Raw genomic sequence first — 27354 nt, forward strand, 5'->3', positions numbered from 1 at the left:
AACATTACTCTACTCTAAAAACAAAAGTATAAACCATCCTCAGGGAAATTAATGTCAGAATTATTTTCACTAAATTTCCCTAGTGACTTCTCGCTCTAGCTTTTCCAGTCTTATTTTTGGTTCTTTCCAATGTAAATAAGCTTTACCTATGTTCTGGATTTTCAGCCTAGAGTTGTTCTTCTTTGGATTCCAGTGGAGAGTTTTTTGGGAAATCTTAAACAGGCAGGGGAATAGATTTCCATTATGAGATGGGCATCATATCCAGGTAGAGATTCTGATGAGCTGTCCTTGAGGCTTCATCTTGTAAATAAATGAACAGTTTACAACAACATTCCCAACACCCTTGAGACAATCTTTATCTAGTACAGCCATCATCTCCACAAACACTTTGCATCTTACCAGTTTAAAAAAAAGTCTTGAACCCACTTCAATCTTTAACAGTAGGCCATATGGCTTGATTGTTAGACTTCAGAATAAATCATCTGACACATTTCATTTTACCTTAAGTTGAAAGATGTGGTCCTTAACTGCATGCACTTGTTACAACAGCTATGTTCCCATTAGAACCAATGACAAGGTGTTATATTCTCTACAGTACCTTTCCTGTAAAAGAAAAACCCTTTAAGTTTAAATACTGTATTATACAAATGCATATCATAAATGCACATTTATGGAATGGCAGTTTTCAGTTCATAACTGAATTTCTCTTCTTGGACCTTTGGTTCTATGATATTTAGTAATTGGATGAAACAGACACTGAATAAAGGGACACCTGGTCACTTATTTTAAAATATACCCCAAATACAAGTTTGTCATTCCAAATATACAGGACTAAAACACATTTAAAGTAGCAATCATCTGTTTACCTTGTATTATTAAATCAAATTCCAAACACTTACCCAATGTGCCAGATGGTGTTGCATTCAAACAGCTTATCAATGGAGAGAATTTGAAAGTGTCAGTCATCCTTCTGTCATTAACATGAAATTACCTAGAAATGGAAAGATTGAGATTGAGTAATAAAAAGGACCATAATTACTGAAATGCTATTTAAGGTGTTTATGGATTAAATTGCAAAAAGACAAGCACAAATATATGGGAGGCAATTTGACTCATTTTGACTTTACTGATCCTCCCATTCTTTGTATAACCCATATACTATTACTTCTAGTCAGTCTCTTGCTCTTATCGTTAATCAAAACCAAAACTGATGATTTCCCCATGTCTCCATACTTTTTGCAACCTTATTTGCTGCTATAGCAGTCCCTGGAATAAATGCTCTCATTGCTTTCAAGCTTCTAACTATGTAACTTTTGTATCTTAATTTTCCACAATACTTTCATTAAGGGAAGGCAGTAGAGTGGTAGTGTTGCTAAACTAGTAATCCAGAGAAATGAAGGTAATGCTCTGGGGGTGGCAGATGGTGAAATTTTTAATTCCAGATTTGCATAGGATTCAAGTCTACTGCTGACTATGAAACCATTGTTGATTGTCATAAAAATCCAACTGTCCTTTAGGGAAGGAAATCTGCCACCCTTACCTTGTCTGACCTACATGTGACTCCAGCCAGATAGCAATGTGGTGAACACTTCAATACTGTCAGATGGCCTGGCAATGACATTCAAAGAGCAATCAGGGATAAGCAAGAGAGGCTGGCTGAGCCAGCGACACCCACGTCCCCTGAACCATTTTAAAAACTAATTCCCAGTTACCTCTAACTTTTATGCTCTTGTCCCCTGGAAACATTATTCTTCCCAACCAGTAATATTCATCTTTGCTCAACATCTAGTTTAACCATCATCACTTCATCTGGACTTTTACCCTGCAAAAGTTGCTCTCTTCCTTATTTTGTCCAGTAACAATTTTCTCCCTAAGCCTGTATTCCATAGAAAAGTTACAGCATGGAAAGAAGCCATTCAGTCCACAGTGTCTCTGCTGGCTGAAAAGCAGATCCAGATACCTTTTGGAGCGAGTTGAGAGTTTCCATCTTTAATTACTAAAGAGTATTGTAGTAATCATCACCCTGTGTGAAGTTTGTCTCATGTTTCCTCTAATCAGTCCACCAGTCATTTTAAATCTGTATCCCCTGCAACTGACATCACTGATAGGGGAACAAATCATTTCTACTCATCACCTCTCAGCCTACTCTTATCCAAAAAAAACAACCCTAGCCTATCCAATCTTTCCTCATGTTTGCAATTCCCCTGGACTCAAAGTGCTACCAGAACTGTACACAAAATTTTAGCTGTGGCCTCACCAGCATTACATTCCTGCTTTTGTATTTACCTCATCCAATAAAGGAAAGCCTTCCATAAACTTATCCACTTGTCTTGCTACTTGCAGAGACCCGTGGACATGCACTCCAAGGTTGCTCACTTCCTCAATTACTCCCATTTGTTTATCCTCATCTCTGGTATTCTATTTGTCACTTTCCATCCACTCAACCAAAACATCATTCTGGAGCCCACAGCTAGCCACCTTCTTCACGATCAACTATAATACCCCCTCAAACTTCAAGGTGCAAATTCCAGACCTTGGTCAATGCTTTTATTTAGCTGCCTGAATTATGTACCCCCATTCCTTTCCCACCAAACCTCTGGCATTACCCCTCTCCCCCATACTTAGCCTTTCTCTAATTTGTGATTCCCTTAATACTCTGAACTGATTTCATCAATGAGGCTAATCTCCCAGCAATTTAAACCTTGACAGCCAGAGACATGCTGTTTGAGATGATCTGCCAGTTGATGCAATGTATGGCTTAATGACCTGGCATCACACCAGCACTGAAATACATATAACATGTTACTTGAGAGAACTGACTGTTCTCAACCAAGCCATCTTGCAAAATTCAGAACATAATGTCCAACGTTAGATGTGACTTAGCACATTCAGTTGTTCAGAAGTACTGCTCAATTGCAAAGAATTACACTTAACTACCAACTTGAGTTAGTCAAGTTTGCAATTTCAAAGTGTATCCAGACATGGCACTTTTTTTTGAAGAAACAAGAGCACAGGAGAACCAAGCCCCCTGGTATGTTTGTCATGGCAGTGTCTCAACCAGTAAGTGATGTACCAAACAATCTTTCTCATGCTGTATAATTTGTTCTTCCCTTTGAGATTTGGCATTCTTATGTCTCTCCTTGTGAGTACAAGATGAAAATCTTAGATACCACATCTTTTTTCAGTAATAATGAAGTTCTATACTTGTTAGATGTGTCTGGCCGGACCATTTACAGATCCATGAACGGCTAATAATTAAAATCACTCCATTCTTATGGTGAATTCCACACAATAGCTGTTAGGCTAACTGTGTTGCTGCTTTTCCTGTCATAAGAACATAAGAAATAGGAGCAGGAGTAGGCCATCTAGCCCTTCAAGCCTGCCCCGCCATTCAATGAGATCATGGCTGATCTGTCGTGGCTCAGTTCCACATTCCCGCCCTCTCCCCATAACGCTTAATCCCCTCGCTTACCAAAAACCCATCAACCCGCGTCTTAAAAATATTTAGCGAGGCAGCCTCCACCACTTCAACGGGCAGAGAATTCCAGAGATTCACCACCCTTTGAGTGAAGAAGTTCCTCCTCAACTCCGTTCTAAACCACCCCCCCTTTATCTTGAGGCTGTGCCCCCTAGTCCTACTGTCCTTTGAGTGGGAAGAGTCTCTCCACCTCACCTTTCTTAAGTAAAATGACAATTTTCCAATCTAAAGAAATGATTTCCAAATTGAAAAAACAGATTAAAGTGGGACAATTTTAATGAAATATTTGTTCTCAGTTATTTAAAATCCAAGGGTATAAACCATCTGGTCCTGAGGATTTGACATTCTTTAGTGCCATTTTCTTTATCACAGCAATTTTGTTTAATTCAGGAGATAGCCTGTCCCTAATTCAACATTAGGTTGCTTGGGACTGAATAGTAATTGTACCCTCTTCCTCTACAGCAAATAATGGTGTAAAGTAATTTATTCCACGTTCACCATTTCCCTATTCACTGACACCAAACATCAAATCTCCTTCCTGGCCCCATGCTAGCTGGTTCTGTGGTGATTCTTCTGCTCATCACCACCCCCCACCAAAAAAAAACACCCTCGACACTCCGGTCCTTGCAAACCCCATCTTCATCCCTTTCCCGTTTCCTCTCCTAGTTTCTTGAATTGTTGTTCAATCCGTACCCATGTTTCTCAATGTGATATTTGAATTGTGATTAACATGGTGGCAAAGTGATTAGCACTGCTGCCTCTCAGCACCAAGGTCCCAGGTTCAATTCCAGCCTTGGGTCACTATGCAAACTCCACACACATGCTCCCTGTGTCTGTGTGGGTTTCCTCCCACACTCCAAAGGTTAGGCTGATTGGCCATGCGAAATTGTCCCTAGCAGCAGGGGGATTAGCAGGATAAATGCATGGGGTTACGGGAATAGGGCCAGGTTGGTTGGTATAGACTCAGTGGGCCGAATGGCCTCCTTCTGTACTATGAACAAGTAGAAATTGTCCTAATCAAAGTTACAAATTGCATTCTTGCTCCTTTGACTTCCCTTTGTTCTCCAATTGAGTAGCATTATCGTCAAAAATTGTCTAACCATAACCAAAGCATCTCTAGCAAAGTTTCTCTCCTCCAGCCCCATCCCATTAAATCCAGTGGCCTGTGGATCGATCTTTTGATTGTTTCTGCTACACATTGTCCCTAAACAGCATCATCCAAAATGCCTACTTCTATTGTTGCAACACTGCCTGCAAAAATACAAATCAAGCTCTTCTTACCTTTAGACTCTTCCGAATGCTCTTTTGATTGCTTCCCATAAATGAATGAATTAAAAAAGTAGGAACAGGAGTAGACCATTCAGCCCTTCGAGTCTGCTCTGCCATTTAATAAGATCAAGGCTGAACTCAAGGTCAGTGGTTAGCACTCAACAGGTACCCGGGTTTGATTCCAGCCTTGGGCTTTTCTGTGTGGACTCTGCACATTCTACTCTTGTTCTATATTGGAGTTCCCAAACTGAATTGTCACTTCTCCCCACCTACTGTTGTGCGTCCGATGGCAGCTGTTGCTGCTATGGAGTTCACTGATATATAAAAGCTGCGTGGCCCCTTTAAGTTCTTTATCTTTTGGTGGGTGTGATGTAATGGACTACTGAGGCCAAATTGCTGTTGCTGCAAAAAAGCTTGTGACCAGGTAGGTGCCTATTTTCCTTTTGTAGAAACCCTACCTGTTCATCAACTTCCCCAAAGCTCAACTGTTCCTTCCTCCCCACCCACCCTTCACAGTAGGAAAAAGTTTGGGAAGCACTGTTCTACATTATTCATACAGTGCTTTCTGGTTCACAATGCCCCTCATTTAAAATTCTCATGTTTACATGCCCAGCCTAGCTCTTCCCCATCTCCAACTCTTAATGATGCATTCATCGAACTTTGGCCTCTTGTACATCGATCACTCCCTTCACCCATCCTCTGCAGCCATGCCTGTAAACATGTAGGCCTTAAGCTCTGAACTTCCCTCTGCTTTGACTAAATTATCTCATTATAATATATCCTTTGACTTTTGATTATTTTCAGCTAAAGGCATAATTTAGCTGTTCACCTTTGCATAAAAGTGCATCATTCCTCCATCACATCTCAGTACCTAATGAATGATTGAGAGTTGCCTCCACAACTATACCCAGAAAAGCATTCTAAGGATAAAAAAACCACTTGCAATCAGACTTAATTGTCGTCACCAGATTGCCCAATCCCAGTGTCTGGAAGTAATGGCTAAAATAATATACCATAATAACATACTTCTTTTCCACACCAGCATAACTGGCATTTGTGTAAATCTTTAACATTAGAAAAACACCCCAATCTGCTTCCAGAAGGCATGAAAATGATTTAGAAACAACAACCAAAACTTTAGATAGAGGTGCAGGAGAAAGTGGCGAGGTAGCAAAGTTTAGAGCTAGATGAAAATACTGGAGTCTGAATGAGAGTCAAGACTGTTCATAGCTCAGCATTCACCACACCACCTGCCCCCATCCCCACAGTGCAGCTGATGCTAGGTTTGTGTTCATACTCTGCATTATCTGAGCTTGGTCATATGTCCTTTCCCTTCCGTAATCAGGGCTCAGACTTGCACTCTAATTTTTTTTAATTAAACCGAGCCTTTTAAATATAAACAGGTAGTTTATTTTCAAATATTCACCTTCAACGATTTTCCAATACTAATATTTGGGTCAGTCTATTCTGTACACTATTAAATCATAGATCATAGAACCCCACAGTGCAGGAGGAAGCCCTTCAACCCATCGAGTCTGCACCGCACACAATCCCACCCAGGCCCCACTCCCATATATACCCACTCACTCATCTAACCTACGCATCCCTGGATACTAAGGGGCAATTTCTTAGCATAGCCAATCAACCTAACCCGCACATCTTTGGACTATGGGAGGAAACCCACGCAGACACAAGAATATGCAAACTCCATACAGTGACCTGAGCTGAGAATCGAACCCAGGACCCTGGAGCTGTGAAGCAGCAGTGCTAACGTGCCACCCATTGTATCAATGCCATCTCCAAATGGGGCTCTGAAAGCTGCACATGAACTCATGATCTCACTATTGTGTTATAAAAGCAAATGATAAATACATTTGTATATGTATTTGCAAGTACAAAATGAAAATGCTGCTGACACTACAACATTTATATAGCACCCTTAATGAACTGTCCTAAGGAGCTTGACACAAACAATATCAAAGTATGACACCGAACCATAGAGCTAATGGATCAAATGACAATGCCTTCAAGCCAGGAACCAAGTGAATTGTTTTCAATGCAAGGAGACCATAACAATACACAGTACCCATGTGCAGTCTCACCAATTCTTGTTAAAGATGTAAGACGACTACGCTATTTTAATGCTCCATCCCCTTTCAATAAAGGCCAACATTCCATTCACCTTTCTAATTACTTGCTGTATCTCAGAATTGTTACAGCACAGGAGGCTACCATTTGGTTTATTGTGTCAGATCTCTGTGGCAGCAATTTACCTAGTAAACCCCTCGCCCTGCACATTCGTCCTTTCCAGGTAACAATCCAATTCTCTCTTAAACCTTGACTGTACTCATGCCCACCACAATCTGCATTCCAGGTGCTAACCACTTACTGCATGAAAACATTTTTTCCTCAGCCACCATAATCTTCTATTACCAATTTCCTTAAAACTATCCTCGTGTTTCCATCAATGGAAACAGTTTCTCCCCATCTACACTATCTAGACCCTAATGATTTTGAATACTTGCATCAAATCTCTCAACTGTCTCTCCCCAACTCCTGCAATTTATTTAATTGAAATTTCTCATCAATCCTTTTGGCACCATCTCCAATGCTTGCTCATTGTTCCCAATGTGTGGCACCCAGAACTGGATGTGAAAATCCAGTTGAGAACAAACTTGTGTTCTGTACAAGTTTAACATGTGCTCTAATAATTAAAGTCCAAGAATGCTGTGTGCTTTATTAACTGCTCTCTCAACTTGCCCTGCTACCTTCAATGATCTGTTTTCCTATACTTCCAGGCTCCGTTGCCCCTGCCTGTCTCTCCAAGTTCTTCCTATTGAAATAAATCACTTCACACTTTTCTGCACTGAATTTCATCTGCCACTTGTCCACACATTTCACAAACCCGTCCATATCACTTTGAAGTTCTGCACCATCCTCCTCCTCAGTTCAGTGTTTCCAAGTTTTCTATGATCTGCAGATTTTGAAATAGTGTCCTGTACACAAAGGTCCAGATCATTAATATACATCAGGAATCTTTGTCTCTTCTTTGGACACAGGTGAGGTCCCAGAAGATAGCAAATGTGGTACCGTTGTTTAAAAAGGGTAGTAGGGATAACCCTGGTAATTATAGGCCGGTGAGTTTGACATCAGTGGTAGGGAAGTTGGAGACGATTCTTAAGAGATAGGATGTATACGCATTTAGAGTGTTGCGATCTGATTAGGGATACGCAGCTTGGCTTTGTTAAGGGGAGGTCGTGCCTTACGAATCTGGTGGAATTTTTTGACAAAAAACGGTCATCGAAGGACGAGCCGTTGATGTCGTCTACGCAGATTTCAGTAAGGCGTTTGACAAAGTCCCTCATGGTAGATTGATTGAAAAGGTTAAGGCTCATGGAATACAAGGACAGGTATCTAGATGGATTGAAAACTGGCTTGGTAATAGGACTGATGTGGATATGCCGGCATTGGACTGGGGTAAACACAGTAAAAAGTCTGACAACACCAGGTTTAAGTCCAACCGATTGATAGTAAACTCACTAGAACATAAGAAATAGGAGCAGGAGTAGGCCATCTAGCCCTTCGAGCCTGCCCCGCCATTCAATAAGATCATGGCTGATCTTTCGTGGCTCAGTTCCACTTTCCCGCCCTCTCCCCATAACCCTTAATCCCCTCGCTTATCAAGAACCCATCAACCCGCTTCTTAAAAATATTTAGCGAGGCAGCCTCCACCACTTCAACGAGCAGAGAATTCCAGAGATTCACCACCCTTTCAGTGAAGAAGTTCCTCCTCAACTCCGTTCTATACCGCCTCCCCTTTATCTTGAGGCTGTGCCCCCTAGTCCTACTGTCTTTTTTGAGCGGGAAGAGTCTCTCCACCTCTATCCTATCCATCCCATTCATCATCTTATACGTCTCAATGAGATCTCCCCTCATTCTTCTGAACTCTAACGAGTACAAGCCTAGTTTATTCAGCCTCTCCTCATAGCTCAACCCCCTCAACTCCGGTATCAGCCTAGTAAACCTCCTCTGCACTCCCTCCAAGGCCAAAATATCCTTGCGCAGGTGCGGCGCCCAAAACTGCACACAGTACTCCAGCTGCGGCCTCACCAATGCTCTATACAGCTGCAGCAAGACCTCCCTACTTTTATATTCAATCCCCCTCGCTATGAAGGCCAGCATCCCATTTGCCTTCCTGACCACCTGCTGCACCTGCAAGCTGGGTTTTTGCGACTCATGCACAAGGACCCCGAGGCCCCTCTGCACCGTCGCCTGCTGCAGTTTTTCGCCCCGTAAGTAATAGTCCTTCCTACCATTATTCCTACCAAAGTGGACCACCTCGCACTTGCCAACATTAAATTCCATTTGCCATTTCCTGGCCCATTCGCCCAGCCTATCTAGATCCTTCTGCAGACTCTCCACACCCTCCGCACAATTTGCCTTTCCCCCAATCTTGGTGTCATCAGCAAATTTCGACACCCTACACTCGGTTCCCTCCTCCAGATCATCTATATAAATGGTAAATAGCTGTGGCCCCAGCACCGACCCCTGGGGCACCCCACTAGTCACCAACCGCCAATCCGAATAGCACCCACTGACCCCCACTCTCTGCCTCCTATTTGACAACCAATCCTCTATCCACGCTAACACCCTACCCCCAACTCCATGTCCCCTGACCTTCTGCAATAACCTCTTGAGGTACCTTGTCAAACGCCTTCTGAAAATTCAGAAAGACCACATCCACCGGCTCTCCTCTATCCACTGCCCTAGACACATCCTCATAGAACTCCAGTAAATTTGTCAGACACGAGTTCCCTTTAATGAAACCGTGTTGCGTCTGCCCTATCAAGCAATTCCCTTCAAGATGCCTCGCAATTTCCTCCTTAATGACGGATTCTAACATTTTACCTACCACAGACGTTAAACTAACCGGCCTATAATTCCCCGCCTTTTGCCTGGCACCCTTCTTAAACAACGGCGTAACATTAGCCGTTTTCCAATCTTCCGGCACTTCCCCGGAATCCAGCGACGTCTGGAAAATAACCACCAAGGCATCCACTATCACCTCCGCCATTTCTTTCAGAACCCTCGGATGCATTCCATCCGGTCCTGGGGACTTGTCCACAATCAGCCCCTCCAGTCTGTCGAGCACCACCTCTCTAGTAACAGTAATGTCATTAAGACCCTCCAGTCCTACCACCTTTCCATCGCTAACACCCGGCAAATTATTCACGTCCTCCTCCGTGAAGACTGAAACAAAAAAGTTATTCAAGACCTCAGCCATATCCCCATCCCCTACCACTAGGTCCCCTTTCTCATCCTCTAAAGGACCAACGTTCACCCTAGCCAGCCTCTTCCTTTTTATATATTTATAAAAACTCTTGCTATCCTTTTTTATATTAAGCGCTAGCCCAGCTTCATAACTTCTCCTACCCTCCTTTATCAACTTCTTTGTCAATCTTTGTTGACATTTAAACCTTTCCCAATCCTCTTCTCGCCCACTGCTCTTAGCTACTCTAAATTCCTCCGCTTTTAATTTAACACTTTCCTTCACCTCCTTCGTTATCCACGGCTTATTACCTCTCCTCCTATGGTCCTTTTTGACCATCGGAATAAATTTCTGCTGAGCACCAAGAAAGATCTCCTTAAAGATCCTCCACTGCTCCTCAGCAGACCTACCTTCCAACGCGCTCCCCCAGTCCACATTCGCCAATTCCTCTCTCATCCTACCATACTCCCCTCTATTCAAACAAAGGACGCATGTCCGGGAACCCACTTTCTCCTCCTCCATCTGCAACAGAAACTCCACCATACAATGATCACTCTCTCCAAGAGGATCTTTCACCGCAAGGTCCCTAATTCTACCCGCCTCATTGCATAGCACCAGATCCAAGATAGCTCGCTCCCTCGTCGGCTCCAACACACACTGTTCAAGGAAATTATCCCGGCAGCATTCCAAGAACTCCTCCTCGAGCCCACCTCGTCCAACAGGGGTCGACCAATCAATATGCAGATTGAAATCCCCCATAACTACTGCCGTCCCATTCCTGCACGCCGCACTTATTTGCGCGTTAACAGCCCGCCCCACCTCCAGATCATTATTCGGGGGCCTATAGATGACACCCACCAGCGTCTTCCTCCCTTTGCTGTTCCTAATCTCCACCCACAACGATTCCACTTTCTGCTCTTTGGCTCCGATATCATCCCTTGCTACCACCTTGATACTATCCTTAATCAGCAGAGCTACGCCACCCCCTCTTTCCTCCTGCCTATCCTTCCTAAACACTTGATAGCCCTGTACATTCATCTCCCAGTCCCTGTCACCTTGCAGCCATGTCTCTGTAATGGCCACCAGATCGTATCCATTTGTGTCGATCTGCGCCACCAGCTCATCCACTTTATTCCGAATGCTTCGTGCATTCAGATAAAGCGCTTTCATCCCAGCCTTCACCTGGACCCTATTTGCCGTAACGCCACCAATTGGGACATCCTCGGCCTCTTCCCTTACCTGTACCCTATCCTTAACTTTAGACCTCGTAACGTCACCTACCCTCGCACCCTCCCCCCCCTAATTAGTTTAAAGCCCTGTCTACAGTCCTCTTTACTCGATTCGCCAGCACTCTGGTCCCAGCACGGTTCAGACCAACCCCATCCCGCCCGAACAAGTCCCACCTACCCCAATACTGGTGCCAATGCCCCATAAATTCAAACCCATTCCTCCCACACCAATCCCTGAGCCACCCATTCACTTCCTTTATCCCGTCAACCCTACGCCCGTCTGCACTCGGTTCAGGCAGTAGCCCAGAGACGACCACCTTGTCGGTTCTACTTTTTAATTCCATTCCCAGCTTCTCATACTCCCTCCCCAGATCCTCAGTCCGCACTTTGCCTACGTCGCCGGCACCCACATGTACTACAACGACCGGGTTCTCACCCTCCCACTCCAGGTTCCTCTGCAGCCCAGCTGCGACATCCTGTACCCGAGCACCAGGCAGACAACACACCCTTCTGTGCACTTTGTCATTGTGACAAAGGACAGTGTCAATACCCTTCACCCCACTATCCCCAATTACTACTACGTTCCTTTTCCCCTTCTCTTTGCCTATGTCCTGCTGCATCACTGTACCGTGTGCAGTTTGCTCACCGACCTCACCTGCCTCGTTCTCGTCCAGCCTGGAAGCAAGAACCTCAAACCTGTTATGCAGATTAAGAGGCTGAGGCCTCCGCTCCTCACCCCCCTTCCTCCTCCCAGCAGCCCCCTCTTGTCCCTGACCCTGGCCTCAGACAGAGCATATAAAGCACAGCTGTAGGCAAGTTTGCAGATAACACAAAGATGGCTGGACTTGCAGACTGTGAGGAGCAGTGTCAGGCAATACAGCAGGATATAGATAGGCTGGTATATTGGGCAGATAAATGGCAGATGGAATTTAATCCTGATAAATACGAGGTGATGCATTTTGGAAGAAATAATGTAGGGGGGAGTTATATGACAAAGGGTAGACTTACTAAGAGTATAGAAACGCAGAGGAACCTGGTGGTGCAAGTGCACAAGTCTTTGAAGTGGCAGTACAGGTGGAGAAGGTTGCGAAGAAAGTTTATGGTATGCTAGCCTAGCCTTTATAGGAAGGGGTATAGAGTACAAGAGCTGGCGTCTAATGTTGCAGTTGTATAGAACGTTGGTTAGACTGCATTTGGAGTACTGCATCCAGTTCTGGTCGCCTCACTACCAGAAGGATGTGGAGACCCTGGACAGAGTGCAGAGGAGGTTTACCAGGATGCTGCCTGGTATGGAAGGACTGGGTTATGAGGAAAGATTGGGCAAATTGGGGCTGTTTTCCTTAGAAAGACAGAGAATGAGTGGAGATCTAATAGAGGTGTATAAGATTATGAAGGGTATTGATAGTGTAAACAGTGGTAAGCTTTTTCCTAGATTGGAAACAAATATTACGAGGGGCCATGGGCTTAGGGTGAGGGGGCGAGGTATAATTCAGATGTTAGAGGGAGGTTTTTCACAGAGGGTTGTGGGGGTATGGAATGCACTGCCAAGTAAGGTGGTGGAGGCAGGCTCGCTGGAGTTGTTTAAGGGATACTTAGATAGGCACATGAGTGGAATAGAGACGGACGGATATAGCAGACTGTTTTAAATAAGGATCAAGAGCCCTGGGACGTTCCTGGGAATCAAGTGATTCCTATGGACCTTCCAACATATTTTCCGGCTCACTTGTTTTACTTTTGAGCTTCTGGGGATTCCCTTGAATGTTTGCATAAGATGTGCATGTTATTGATGTTTCTCTTTTAATCCACAGGTGCTTCAGTCCATCTTGTTGTCCAACAAGGGGCATACATGCGGTGGGTTGTGCGAGGGCTGCTCCGAGAGTAGCCTAGTGCTTCATGTTGTTAGTGTACGCTTAAACTGGGCCAGCTGATGGGCAACACAACAGCTCAGTGACTATCACTGTTTGCTGTGCAGATACATGAATTTGGGCCAGTATCTGTGGGAGTTTGCGCATTCTCCCTGTGCTTGCATGGGTTTTCTCCGGGTGCTCCAGTTTCCTCCCTCACCCCAAAGATGTGCTCTTAGGCTGATTGGTATAACAAATTGTCCCTAAATTAGTCTCCCCTCAATCTGGTTTCCGACATGGAGTGCCATAAGCGTAGACAAAGGTCATGTGTGGAAGAGGGGACCCACAATGTTAAAATGGCGTCACAGGCTCGTTGGGCCAAAGGGCCTGTTTCCCGTGCTGTGTTGTTCTTTGAAGACCAAGGGACCCAACATCAACCCTGAGAAACTCCACTACAAACTTTCCTCCAGTCTGAAAAACATTCACTATATTTCCTGTCGCTCAGTTTTTCTGTGTCCATGCTGCTACTGACCCTTCTAGTTCATGAGCTATATCTTTGTGCAGCACCATTATTTCTAGAATTTTCCCTACCACTGGGGCTAAACTGACTGACCAGTAGTTGCTCATCTTTGCACCTGTTTTTCGAACAAAGGTTTAATTTTTGCAATTTTCCTGTCCTCTGGCATCACCTGAGTTTAAGGATGGCTGATCGTCCCAATTCCTCCTTCCCTTCTCCCCAAAAGCAGGTAATGTACATTGGCAAATATGGCTACAATATAGTCTGTCCTTTCATGGAAGTCACTATGGTCGTTCTGGCCCCAGCATCGATTGCTATGACACTCCACTACAGTTTTGATCCAGTTGCACTGTTTCCTGTTAGATAACCATGCTAATGTATCACCTTCAACACCATCTTTTATGCAGCAACTTATTGAATGCCTCCAGAAAATCCAAATACACATCTTTTATCCACCTGGCTTGTTATTTCCTCAAGGTCGAATAACTTAGTCAAACGTAATTTATCTTTCAAGAACCATGTTTGCGCTGCCTTATTGTGTTATGATCTTTATTAAGTGTCCTGCTAATGCATTTTTAATAATTAATTCAAACATTTTTCCAGTGACAGATTTCAGGCTAACTGGCCATTAGTTTCCAGTTTTCTGTCTTCCTTTTTTCCAACCTATGGAATCTTTCTAGAATCTAAGGAATTTTGGAAGATATTTGGAATAGGGTCAAAGGAGCAGGAGTTGAGTCCCATGGAAAAGGTAAGCTCAGGAGTAAGCATGAGGGAAGAAGGGAGGAAAACTGGAGGAATGTGAAAGTTAGGACAGTGCAGAATATTACAAAGTTTGGTTAGCTGGGCTGGTAGAAGGGAGGCAGCTGAAGTCATCGAGCTCTTCACAGTCATTGTTGGAGTGAGGCGGGAAGGAACAGGGGAGCCAGTGTTTTAAGTGGCCTAGCTAAAGCAGACAGTGGACGGCAGAACCATACCCTTTCATGACCATTGCAAGTAAGGGAGTGGCAACGAGGCCTGTACCAGGGGACCAGCCGGGATCAGAGACAGCAATGATATTATTGGTGACTACATCAAAGGTGGAGGATTCACTACTTCAAATCATTCCACTGCATGCAACACCTGCTTACTCTAATGCAGTTCCATGCACCAAACAACTTTTCACCTTTCTTAAAAAACAAGGTTCAGTTGGGTCGCTTGAGGGTTACAAGGTAGCTAGGAATGAGTTAAAGAAAGGGCTTAGGAGAGCTAGGAGGGGGCATGAGAAGTCCTTGGTGGGTCGGATGAAGGAAAACCCCAAGGCTTTTTACTCTTATGAGAGAAATAAAAGAATGACCAAGGTGAGGTTAGGGCCAGTCAAGGATAGCAGTGGGAACTTGTGCAAGGAGTCAGAAGAGATAGATGAAGCATTGAATGGATACTTTTCTCCAGTGTTTACTAAGGAGAGGGGCCATGTTTTTGAGGATAAGTGCGTGATACAGGCTGATAGGATGGAAGAGGTAGATGTTCTGAGGGAAGACGTATTAGCAATTTTGAAAAACCTAAGGGTGGATAAGTCCCCTGGGCCAGATGGGATACATCCTAGAATATTTTGGGAGACAAGGGATGAGATTGCGGAGTCTTTAGCTTTGATCTTTGGGTCCTCACTGTCCATGGGGATTGTGCCAGAGGACTGGAGAATGACGAATGTTGTTCCTCTCTTCAAGAGAGGGAAATAGGAATGACCCTGGTAATTATAGGCCAGCTGGTCTTACTTCAGTGGTCAGTAAGTTATTGGAAAGGGTCCTGAGAGATAGGATTTATGAGCATTTGGAAAGATGCAGTTTAATTCGGGATAGTCAGCACGGTTTCATGAGGCGTAAGTCCTGCCTCACAAATTTGATTGAATTCTTTGAGGTGGTAACAAAGCGTGCAGATGAAAGTAGAGCAGTTGATGTCGTATACATGGATTTTAGTAAGACGTTTGATAAGGTTCCCCACGGTAGGCTCATGAAGGTAAGGAGTTGTGGGATTGAAGGAAATTTGGCCGATTGGATAAGTAACTGGCTATCTCAGAAGAAAGAGCGTGGTAGTGGAGGGAAAACTCACAGACTGGAGGCCGGTTATCAGCGGTGTACCACAGGGATAAGTGTTGGGTCCTCTGCTATGTGATTTTTATCAATGACTTGGAAGAGGGGGCTGAAGGCTGGGTTAGTAAATTTGCTGATGACACCAAGATTGGTGGAGTAGTGGATGAGGTGGAGGGTTCTTGCAGGCTGCAAGGAGACACTGATAGGATGCAGAGCTGGCAGAAAAGTGGCAGATGGAGTTTAAACCTGATAAGAGTGAGGTGATTCATTTTGGTAGGACAAACTTAAATGCGGATTACAGGGTCAAAGGCAGGGTTCTGAGGAACGTGGAGGAACAGAGATATCTTGGGGTTCATATCCACAGATCTCTGAAGGTTGCCACTCAAATGGATAGAGATATAAGGCGGCTTATAGTATGTTAGCGTTTATTAACAGGGGGTTTGAGTTTAAGAGCATGGGGTTATGCTACAACTATACCGGACCTTGGTGAGACCACATTTGGAAAACTGTGTGCAGTTCTGGTCACCTCACTATAAGGAGGATGTGGAAGCATTGAAGAGAGAGTGCAGAGGAGATTTACCAGGATGCTGCCTGGTCTGGAGGGTAGGTCTTATGAGGAAAGGTTGAGGGAGCTGGGGCTTTTCTGTTTAGAGCAGAGGAGGATGAGAGGCGACTTAATAGAGGTTTAGAAGATGATGAGGGGGATAGATAGAGTGGACACGCAGAGACTATTTCCTCGGGTGGATGTAGCTGTTACTAGAAGGCATAACTATAGGGTTCTTGGTGGGAGATATAGGAGGGATGTCCAAGGTAGATTCTTCACTCAGAGTGGTTGGGGTGTGGAGTACACCGCCTGCTGCGATAGTGGAGTCAGACACTTCAGGAACTTTTAAGCGGTTACTGATAGGCACATGGAGCACAGCAGAACGACGGAGTGGGATAGTTTGATCTTGGGTTTGGACATAGCTCGGCACAACAATGAGGGCCGAAGGGCCTGTACTGCGCTGTACTGTTCTATGTTTCATGAAAACAGAGTAGTGTACATTAGATATAAATAAAAGATTGACTAAAACCAAAGACCAAAGTAAGCATCCAAAACTTACTTGAAAATTGTACTGTACTTACCTTCATCATTATTATTACTTTAATAAAGTAACTCCCATGTGGCTTGGCATATACATTTTGAAGCCTCAGACTGGCAGCATGTACCGTGTGTTCAATGCTCTATGTAATGCTCTGCAATAGAATTTTTTTTCATGCAAGTGGTTAGGGTCTGGAATGCTCTGCCTGAGGGGTGTGCGGAGACAGATTCAACTGAAGCATTCGAAAGGGAATCAAGACTGTCATCAAGATAGTGCAGGGTTACAGGGAGCAGGTGGTTCACATTCTCAAACTTCATTTGCCAACTAACTGACCATTTTAAAAATTTATAAATGTTGACCTGTAATTACAAAAATAGAACAGACACCCTACAGTGTAGAAAGAGGCAATTCAGCCCAGAGTCTGCAGCCAAGACAATCCCACCCAGGGCCTATCCCCTTAACCCCTTGTATTTACTCTGCTAATCCCTCTAACCTATGCATCCCAGGACACTAAGGGGCAATTTAGCATGGCCAATCAATCCAATCCACACATCACTGGAGTGTGGGAAGAAATCGGAGCACCTGGAGGAAACACACACAGACACAGGGAGAATGTCCAAACTCTGCACAGACAGTGACCCAAGCTGGGAATTGTACCCAAGTCCCTGGAGTTGAGAGGCAGCAGTGCTAATCCACTGTGCCACCATGCTGCCCCTAACTTGTTATATTCCTCCTCAGTGTTGACCATCTTCTCCCTACCCATCACCAATTTGGTGTCTAAATGCAAATTTTTGATCTTTTTGATTTCGAAGTCCAAATTAATGTATTATGAAAACCATTGGTCCCATCACCGCTTCTTACATTCTGCCACTCTGACTTGGCAATCTTTACACTCACTCTCTGCTTTCTGTTTTGAAGCATTTAGCAATTCATTTTGTGACTTATCCCTTGACCCCACATTCTGTACATTATTCATTAAACCCATCACTGTATTGTTTAAACAAATAAAAATTAATGATCTTGTGTTAATTAAAATGATTCATCTATTAGTAGAGTACTTCTCTAAAGCTTCTGTATTGTGTAATCCAGGAATTATCCACTTTTGAATTAGAATGCACAATATACACCAATTTCACATACAAAGTTAATTTCTTGAAATGTGTTTTAAACAGGTCAGTCTTCATTATCAATACATCAAGTAATATTTGTGCCAGGCAATGATCATCTTCAACAAGAGACAATCTCCCCACGGCATTATCTTAACTGAATCCCCCACTTTCAATACCATGGGAGTTATGTTTCACTAGAAACTAAACTGGAGCAGCTATATAAATACTGTGGCTTTAGCAGTAAGTCAGAAGCAAGGAATTCTGCAGCGAGTGACTCACCTCCTGACCTCCCCAATGCCCGTCGATCATCGATAAGGCACAATACAAGGCACAAGTCAGGAGTATAATGGAATACTCTCCTTTTGCCTCACGCACCTCAACTCAAACATTCACTCCCGCAACACTAGCGGCAAGGACCATCTACAAGATTCACTACAGCTCCTTTGACAGTACTTTCCAAACCTGTGACCTCCAGGCAAGGGCAGCAGATGCACAAGTAACACCGCTACCCACATGATATCCTAACTTGGAATGTCATTGTCGTTCCTTCACTGTCATTGGATCAAAATCCTGGAACTCCCTAACAGCACTGTGGGTGTTGCAGTCCTCAGGGACTGCTGCAGTTCAAGAAGGCAGCTCAACACCACCCACTCCAGGGCAATTAGGGATGGACAAATGCTGGTCTAGCCAGTAACGCTCACAACCGTCAAAGTTAAAAAATTTCACTATAGAATCAAATTAAAGACCTGCTGCATTTTAATTTCTATACTTTAACAGAAGTAGCTTTTAATCCAACTGAAAAGAAATTTTATTTAGAGACCATTGTTCTAAACATTATCTAAACTATTGCTATACCAACGTGGATGCTGTAATTGCTGATATTTTGGTTTGTTTGCACTGGTAAAGTAACCAAGACAATTTCGGATAATGCAGAAGAGGAAAAACTAAATGAGGCAAATCAAAGTAACAGCTCCTTGAAAAAAGTATTTATTTTTAAATTTGTGTATAGAATACTATTTGAAAATGAACTTGGTACTGAAATGGAAGTATCACTTCCTTTAAATAAAATTGCATTTTCAGAATTGATCTGATTACTGATCAATGGCAGTAACAGGTCAGACACTGAACAGTAAAGGAGTTGAGTGTGGCCACTTTCACAGGACAAGGGATTTTTTCCCCTCAGTTTAAGTTCATTGCGTCTTTACTTCTTAACTTATTTACATGCGATGCAATGCTTGGGAACAACACAATCAAAAGTGGTTCTTGAATTTTCTAGAATGAAGCAAATTGTGCACCTTTTCAGTTGTCACAATATATTAAGCTTCTTGACAGAAGTCAATTACAATAATTTCATTGCAACGTCAGTCATTAAACTAAGTTAGACTTATTTTATGAGGTGACTAAGAAGTTACATTACCACACATAAAACTAAATTTGACATTTTAAGTTTTAGAAGTATTCACTTCATTTTATTCCTACACCATTTTTGAATAAGAAAAAGCAATGTCAAAGCTACCAGTTTTGCATAAAATACAGTAAGCAGTTTATGAATTACACACACCTGGCTACTCAAGAGCCCTGATCCATTAGCACTGCTGATTCACCTGCATTATGCTCATTACAAATACCACAAATCCAAAATATTGCATAATGAGTTGTAATTACTAAATTAGAAGTAATCCCTTTTGTTTTACAATCCCAACGTCATCATTTATTTAGTTCAGATCTCACTGTTGAAGTCGATTTCTCTGGCAAATAATATTCTAGGTGTGGTCTCACCAAAGGCCTGTATAACTGTAGCAAGACTAGTAGTTCTTATAATCCAATCCCCTTATAATAAAGTCCAGCATGCCATTTACCTTCCTGTGTGCTAACTTTGTTCTTTGTACAAGTACACCCGAGTGCCTCTGAGCATCAACATTTACAAGTTTCATAAAAGCAAAATATTGTGGATGCAGGAAATGCTGGAAAAACTTAGCAGGCCTAACAGCACCTGTGACTAAAGAAACATTAAGTCAGCACTGAGTGTCTGACTCATGCCTTTTAAAAATATTTGGTAGTAGGAGTAAAAATGCCAAAGTAAATAAGATCACTTCACCACATTGTACTCACCTGCCACCTTGTTGCCCAGTTATCTGTATCTCTGGCAGGCTCTTTATGTCCTCATGGCTTGCATTCTCTCCTAGTTTTGTATAGTCTCTTTGTCTAAGTCTTTAAACTACACTGTAAATCACTGAGGCCTGGCACTGATCTACGTGGCCAACTCACCAGTCACAGCCTGATAAATTGAAAATGCCCCTTTTTTCCTACTGCTTTCCACAAGTCTTCTATTCATGCTAATCTATTGCCACCAACTCCACAGGTCCTTATCTTGGTTATTAATCTTTTTGTGACACCTTCTGACAAATTTCCCACATGTGGAACTTATTTTGTTTTAAAAAGTACAACTGAGGTAATGCAGAGTTCTGTAATGTTTTGATAAAAATGAACCTAATAATCTTCTAAGGGACTCCTGAAACCTCAGCTTATAACCTGGTCAGGCGCGCTGCAAAATTACCTTTTGCAACGTGAAGCTGCATTAAACCCACCTTCAGAAATGCATTCGCCACATTCAAGTCATCCTTAAGCACTGAGTTCAACGTCAGTGAACCCATTGATGTTTCTTCCCAACCCCGTCCTCTCAGGGCCATCTGTAACTTGCTTTGCTTTCACAGAGCACTGACTCTTGTTGTTAGCACATTCTGCAACCTTACTTTTATGCCATTATTTGTACCTTCTTTAGTCTTTAACATTACACGCTCCCTTTGTCATGTGTCCTTGACATCTTTGTCAATCTCTGCTTAGCTCCAACCCATCCCTAACATTCTATTCAGCTCCTCCACACACCTCTCCAGCTGTATAATCCATTGCTTTTCTCCCCCCATTTCTGCTCAAGAGTCATGCAGTCTGGAAATGTTAACTTTGTTTCTCTTTCCACAGATGCTGCCAGGCCTGATCAGTCTTTCCACCATTCTGTTTTTAACTCCAATATTAAATATGCAGTCTATACAGAGGCAAAAGAATTAATCTTTCAGGTTAACAATTTTCCAACAGAAGTGATAGTGAGGCAGGAACAGTGGGGAGAAAAAGAACAAAAAGGGAAAGTCTATCATCAAGTGGAGAGATTAAATGGCAAAAAAAGAATGAATGATGGGACAAGGCAAAGCGGGATGGAGTGGGAAAGAGGACAGGGACTAGAAGCAATGGATTTAGAAGTGGTATAAATGACAACTGGTGAATCATCACCAGAACCTGCTGTTCATGGGAAAAAGTGAGAGCAGTGTTCCAAAAATCTGAACGTGCAGATGCTATCTTTTTTCAGTTCTGAGCAAAGGTCACTGACCTTGAAGCATGCAAGACAGATACTGCTAGACCCATTATATTTTCTGGTGACTTTTTTGCTTTTATTTATAATCTGGTTCCCTATGTTAGCACCAACTCCTAGGTTACAGCAGTGGTCTCCAAGCAAGTTCCTTCTACTTTGCCCCATCTCTCAACAATGCTGCCCCACCTCCCCAAATTATTTTCTCACACTCACAAAAACACTTGTACAGGTTTCTAAATTGGAAACAGAAGCTCACTTTGGATAGCTCAACATACAAAGTGACCAAGCTTACATATAATAAGTCTCACAACATCAGGTCTGCTGTGTTTTCGTGGCTTCTAGAAGCTTGTGATTCCAAATAAACCTGTTTGTCTTTAACCCAGTGTTGTGAGGCTTCTTACTGTGCCCGCCCCCCACCCCCCAAAGTCCAACGCCAGCATCTCCATTTGATGTATAATGACAGCAGTTAATGTCCTGATTTTAATATTCTTCCTGACAGCATGAAAATATATTAATGCCAATTCACTTCTGTGGATGAATTCACCAAACATCAGCATTTAAGTACAAAAGAAGCAGCCCTAAATGTAAAGTTATCAGGTGAAAATGGGGTGGGAGAAAAGGGATAGGAGCCAGGCTTGATACATTGTGACATTTAACCCCAAAAAGTGGCAGGTATGTATCCAATACCATCTATTAGAAATTAAAATTCAGTTCCATGCAAAATTAAGAATTTACTGGGGCATCTGAAACCAAACATTGTCCAAGTGTTTGGCTGTGCAATGAGACTAACAAAAACCAAATTTGTTAGATAAACACCTAGTTTTCCTTAATACCGCAGCACAATATAGTCACATTGTTCCTTCATACCCGCAAAGGCAATACACAATGTTGCTAACTAGTCTTGCACCAGTCATGTTCCAAGTGGTTACCAGCACTGTGAATGATATCACAAAACTAATGAAGCAAGCCAATGATCTCATCTTAATGAAAAGCACAAATAAGTAAACTGAAAATTATACATTTCTATGCAACTGGATAGGAATGTACAGAAAGACATTAATGCAGTCAAAATTTCAGACCAATCGTAAAAACCTGTTAAAACTTTAATTTACCAAACTCTTGTGGTTATGACCTTATGGTAGAGAATATGGTAACATAACAGCATAAAAGTTTTATGTATAATACACAATTCCTGGACGGGCAGGAAGACAACAATGCCTTTAGGATACCACTCTTACTGACAATTTAAATTTCTCATTTCTCTCAGCCCCTGAAATTTGTTTATTTTCGACGGATTGTCACACATTACTTTGGTAAAGTCCTCTCAATACACAACCCGGTCTCAACATCATTTCTTCCTAATCAGACTCCATACTCCAATCTGTTTGGTCACTGCCAAATCCCCATCAGGAATTAAACACCTTGTACACTTTAAAAACCTTGGCCCTTCTCGCAATACAAGCCTCACTGTGTCTCTGGAATAAGAGCCCTTTTCAACGTTTCAAATCATCCTATTGCAACCTGCATTTCACCATCAATTATTAACCACTCCAAGGATCCTGTACGTTTCACAAAGATTTTATAAATATTCAGTTAAGTTTTAAACATGCATACTCATAGGAGGGAAGGTAACGTGATGCTAATGATATAAAATTCTAGAAACTGTCCGCTGATTTGTTTTCTACGCTAACGCTATAGTATCCAAGAACTACATACTGCCAGGTCCATGCCAATTCACTGCCTTACTACTGTGCCTGTGAGCTAGAGTCCACATTTCATTCCGTCTCCAGACTCAAGCCCCAGTGAACTCCAACACGGCAATGCAACTCCAACACTCCCCACCCTAGTCTACCAAACCTCCTAAATATTCCTTCAGTGCTATTATTGCCCTGGGCTTTGTTATCAAACAAAGTTGTGTTCTGCAGTTTTCAGCAAAGTAGTCAGTGTGTCACAAAGTCACAGCTCTTTACTTTTTAAGAACATAAGAAATAGGAGCAGGAGTAGGCCATCTAGCCCTTCGAGCCTGCCCCGCCATTCAATAAGATTATGGCTGATCTGAAGTGGCTTTGTTCCACTTTCCCGCCCTCTCCCCATAACCCTTAATCCCCTTGCCTACCAAAAACCTATCTACCCGTGTCTTAAATATATTTAGCGAGGCAGCCTCCACCACTTCAACGGGCAGAGAATTCCAGAGATTCACCACCCTTTCAGTGAAGAAGTTCCTCCTCAACTCCGTTCTAAACTGGCCCCCCCCCCCACCTATCTTGAGGCTGTGCCCTCTAGTCCTACTGTCCTTTCTGAGCGGGAAGAACCTCTCCACCTCTACCCTATCCATCCCATTCATCATCTTGTACGTCTCAATGAGATCTCCCCTCATCCTTCTAAACTCTAACGAGTACAAGCCTAGTTTATTCAGCCTCTCCTCATAGTTCAACCCCCTCAACTCCGGTATCAATCTAGTGAACCTCCTCTGCACTCCCTCCAAGGCCAAAATATCCTTGCGCAAGTGCGGCGACCAAAACTGCACACAGTACTCCAGCTGCGGCCTCACCAGTGCCCTGTACAGTTGCAGCAAGACCTCCCTTCTTTTATATTCAATCCCCCACGCTATGAAGGCCAGCGTCCCATTCGCCTTCCTGACCACCTGCTGTACCTGCAGGCTGGGTTTCTGCGACTCATGCACAAGGACCCCCAGGTCCCTCTGCACCGTAGCATGCTGCAGCTTTTCGCCATGTAAGTAGTAGTCCTTCCTACCATTATTCCTACCAAAGTGGACAACCTCACATTTGCCAACATTATATTCCATCTGCCAGTTCCTGGCCCATTCGCTCAGCCTATCTAGATCCCTCTGCAGACTTTCCACACCCTCCACACAATTTGCCATTCCACCAATCTTTGTGTCATCAGCAAATTTCAACACCTTACACTCGGTTCCCTCCTCCAGATCATCTATATAAATGGTAAATAGCTGAGGCCCCAGCACCGATCCCTGGGGCACTCCACTAGTCACCAAGAAATGCTATTTGAGAAATGCTATTTAATAAAATCAACTGAAGGTTGAAATGAAACAAACAAATTATGATGCAAGGCCACCTTCCAAGGTGAAGAGCCAACCAAGGCCCCGAAGAGACACATTTCAGGTAATCTACAGACCATCTGAGGGCACTTCTGCAGAAAATTCTTATTCTGTACACCAACTGCAGAAATTTATTAAACATTGTCACCATTTTCTTTGAAAAGTAGTACACTTTTTACAAGATAAAGAAACAGGTTTTGAACCAAATGGTTTCATTTATACAGAGCAGTTGAACAGTGCAAAGTATAAACAGTGAAACATTCGTTTTAATACTTTAATACAAAAATTATGAATATCTAAATAAAAACATTACTTACTGTAGTGCGAGTCTGGGTTAGTTCCTCTGGAGCTTCAGGACCAATACTCTACAGACAGCTCTTCAGCTGCTGTCTTCAAGACAGAAACACTGACCATCAGCTATACACGAAGCTCAATATAAATCAGACATCTCTAGCCAGAGATACCAGTCACAGAATTACAGCCAGTGAACCTTTTCCTGTCTGAAATGTCTGACAGTTATCACAAACCGCAGCACAGTGCCATGAAAATAACAATCATGCTAACCCACAGAAATATAATCTATACCCTATTGATATTATGTAGAAACACAAGGACAATAGGTTTACTAAATCTTTTAATCATATCAGGTAATGAGATACTTATCAAAATTTACAGATAGCCAACAGATGGTAACTTGTAGGCAATCTGCTGCGAAAGATGGTTCTTCATTGAAAAATAATTTTATGACCTTGGAAGCTGTCATTTCTAGCAGTACAAGTTAAAAGTTCAAGATGGGCAGGAAGTAGTTTGATATACCCATCTTCAGATTTGTTTTCATATTTAAAGTTACTGAACCAGCCCATCAGGCCACCACTCATTTTACAAAGTGCTTGAAGTTATTCGCCTAAGCAATTGCTCTTATTTCTACACTGAATCTGGAGCTGAAAAAGCAATACTTCCTGTGGGTATTTTCATATACAGACAAATAATATATACACATCGAATAAAGCTAATTTCCATTCTACATGTATACAGGTATCTTATTTTCACACTAACATCACTCCATATGTGCTGTCTGGTGGACAGGAGTATAAAATGTATTCTTAAACATTTGTACCATATACTATTTTATCATTTAGATTCATAATTACCAAATCTTGTTATAGTTTGTGTTTTTCTAGTGTTAGCATTCAAGTTCAACTTCTTGTTTTTGCAATTTTAAGGTATGACAATGGGTTCAAGCAAATAAGGTGTAGGCTAATATGGAATCACGATGTTGTCAAAAGATGAAAGAGCCAGCATCAAAATGGCAGATGCCAGAATATAAACAATTGTACATTTCAACAAAATTAGCCTGACCCATGAACTATTTATCTTGCTATTCCTCTGATGTTTGCATCACTATTTCAACTACAGGGCATTCATGAACCGGATGGGTTTTTATGACAAACAACAATGATTTCATGATCATTAGACTTGTTTAATTCCAGATTTTTTTTTTGTTCGCCATCTGCTATGATGCGATTCAACGCCAGGTCTCTGGAACACTAATCCAATAATACCACAATGTCACTGCCACCCAATGCTACGGAAGCTTTTTTGTCTTGCAAATTGGAATAAGCTACAATGGAATGCCAAAACTACACATGAGAAAGGACTGGTAGAGACCACTGAATTTTTACATTTCATCAGATACCATTTTTTCTAGCATGTCCTTTATTACTAAAATACCTCATCACCACTGCAATTTGTTTCCTTTGGAGTGTGAATCAACTGCGTAAAACCGTCCCTAATTTGACAACTTATGTTAAGTTAGGTCAACAATTTATACTGCATGAAAAGAGAGCGTTGTTGATTGGTAAAGGTATTGCTGTGGAAAATGAGCAATAACCACCAAGCTTTTTCAAATTCAAACGAGGTAGAAGTCTGATTGGCCAAGGAAACGAACCAAGGAATGGCTGTCCCCACAAGCTTATGTTTAGAACAAACACAATGAGTGGACATACTCCATCTTTAATGAAAATCCCAACTAAATCTTATTCCCCAAAAAGCAGAAAATGATGGAAACACTCAGCGGACCAACTAGCTACTGTGGAAAAACAGATAGGGAAATTCAAAGCTATTCCCAGTTTTCTATTCTCTGCTATCACCGCATCTTGAAGAAGCTTACCATGCTACAACTGTGCGAAAAAAATTCTAACACCTCTCCTCACTTATAACTGCAAAAATCAACGAGACGTCTCATCAATTCCTAAGCAGAAGAGTTAAGCGGGGGGAGGGGCACTGTGGCTAGCACTCCTGCCTCTCAGCGCCAGGGACCCAGGTTCAAGTTCAGCTTTGGGTGTCTGTCTGTGTGGAGTTTGTACATTCTTCCAATATTTATGGGGGTTTCCTCCAGGTGCTCTGGTTTCCTCCCACAGTCCAAAGATAGCAAGTTAGATTGAATGGCCATGCAAAATTGCCCCTAGTGTCAGGGCATTAGTAGGGTAAATACATGGGGATAGAGGCTGGTGAGATTGTTGTGGGTCCAGGCTTAATGGGCCAAATGGCCTCTTTTTGCACTGTAGGGATTCTATGAATCTTTCCCTGTCCACTTTCAAAAGCTATCATTGTCTTAACATCCCCAATTAAATCTTCCCTCTGTTTTCTCTGCTCAGTGGAAATGCCCAAACCACATCGTTCTCTACCCGCCCCCAGCCCGCCAAAGTCTATCTTCCTAACAACTGTTTTGCATTTGGGACATGATCCTGGTGAATGTAAACTGTATGCTATCTACAGCTTTATCATTTTACTGCGATAGGGTAACTTGGGTGTACCTGTACAAAGAACACAAAGTTAGTATACAGTTAGGAAGGCATATGACATATTGGACTTTATTGTAAGGAGATTGGAATACAAGAAATACTACGGGCTTGCTCCAGTTATACAGAATACCGTGTGCAGTTGCGGTCTCCATGTTTAAGGAAGGATGTACCTGCATTTGCAGTGTACAGCTTTTATTCAATAGATCGGTTCCTGGGATGACAGGGATATCCCATGTTGAGAGGCTGA

At 42.7% G+C, this 27354-nt stretch overlaps 1 protein-coding gene across 3 annotated transcripts in view; it reads right to left on the bottom strand.

The window, feature by feature from the left end:
• Window positions 1-54: 54 nt before the first annotated feature.
• pspc1 (paraspeckle component 1) overlaps window positions 55-27354 on the bottom strand; it is a 108926-nt gene continuing 81626 nt past the window's right edge. The window contains exons 11-13 of one of the 3 annotated variants that reach the window (XR_013888053.1): window positions 900-991; window positions 502-603; window positions 55-300 (exon numbers count right to left, since the gene is read on the bottom strand). Coding sequence is in view for 1 of the 3 variants with exons in the window: in XM_080197306.1 (XP_080053432.1) it covers window positions 977-991 (15 nt within the window). In the remaining 2 variants the exon portion in view is untranslated. Of the gene's footprint in view, window positions 992-27354 lie in introns of all 3 variants that reach the window. The other 2 variants (XR_013888052.1, XM_080197306.1) reach the window with 2 other exon arrangements.

This window comes from Carcharhinus amblyrhynchos, chromosome 10 (assembly GCF_965287045.1).
Source record: "Carcharhinus amblyrhynchos chromosome 10, sCarAmb.v2.hapA, whole genome shotgun sequence".
NCBI classification, from domain to species: domain Eukaryota; kingdom Metazoa; phylum Chordata; class Chondrichthyes; order Carcharhiniformes; family Carcharhinidae; genus Carcharhinus; species Carcharhinus amblyrhynchos.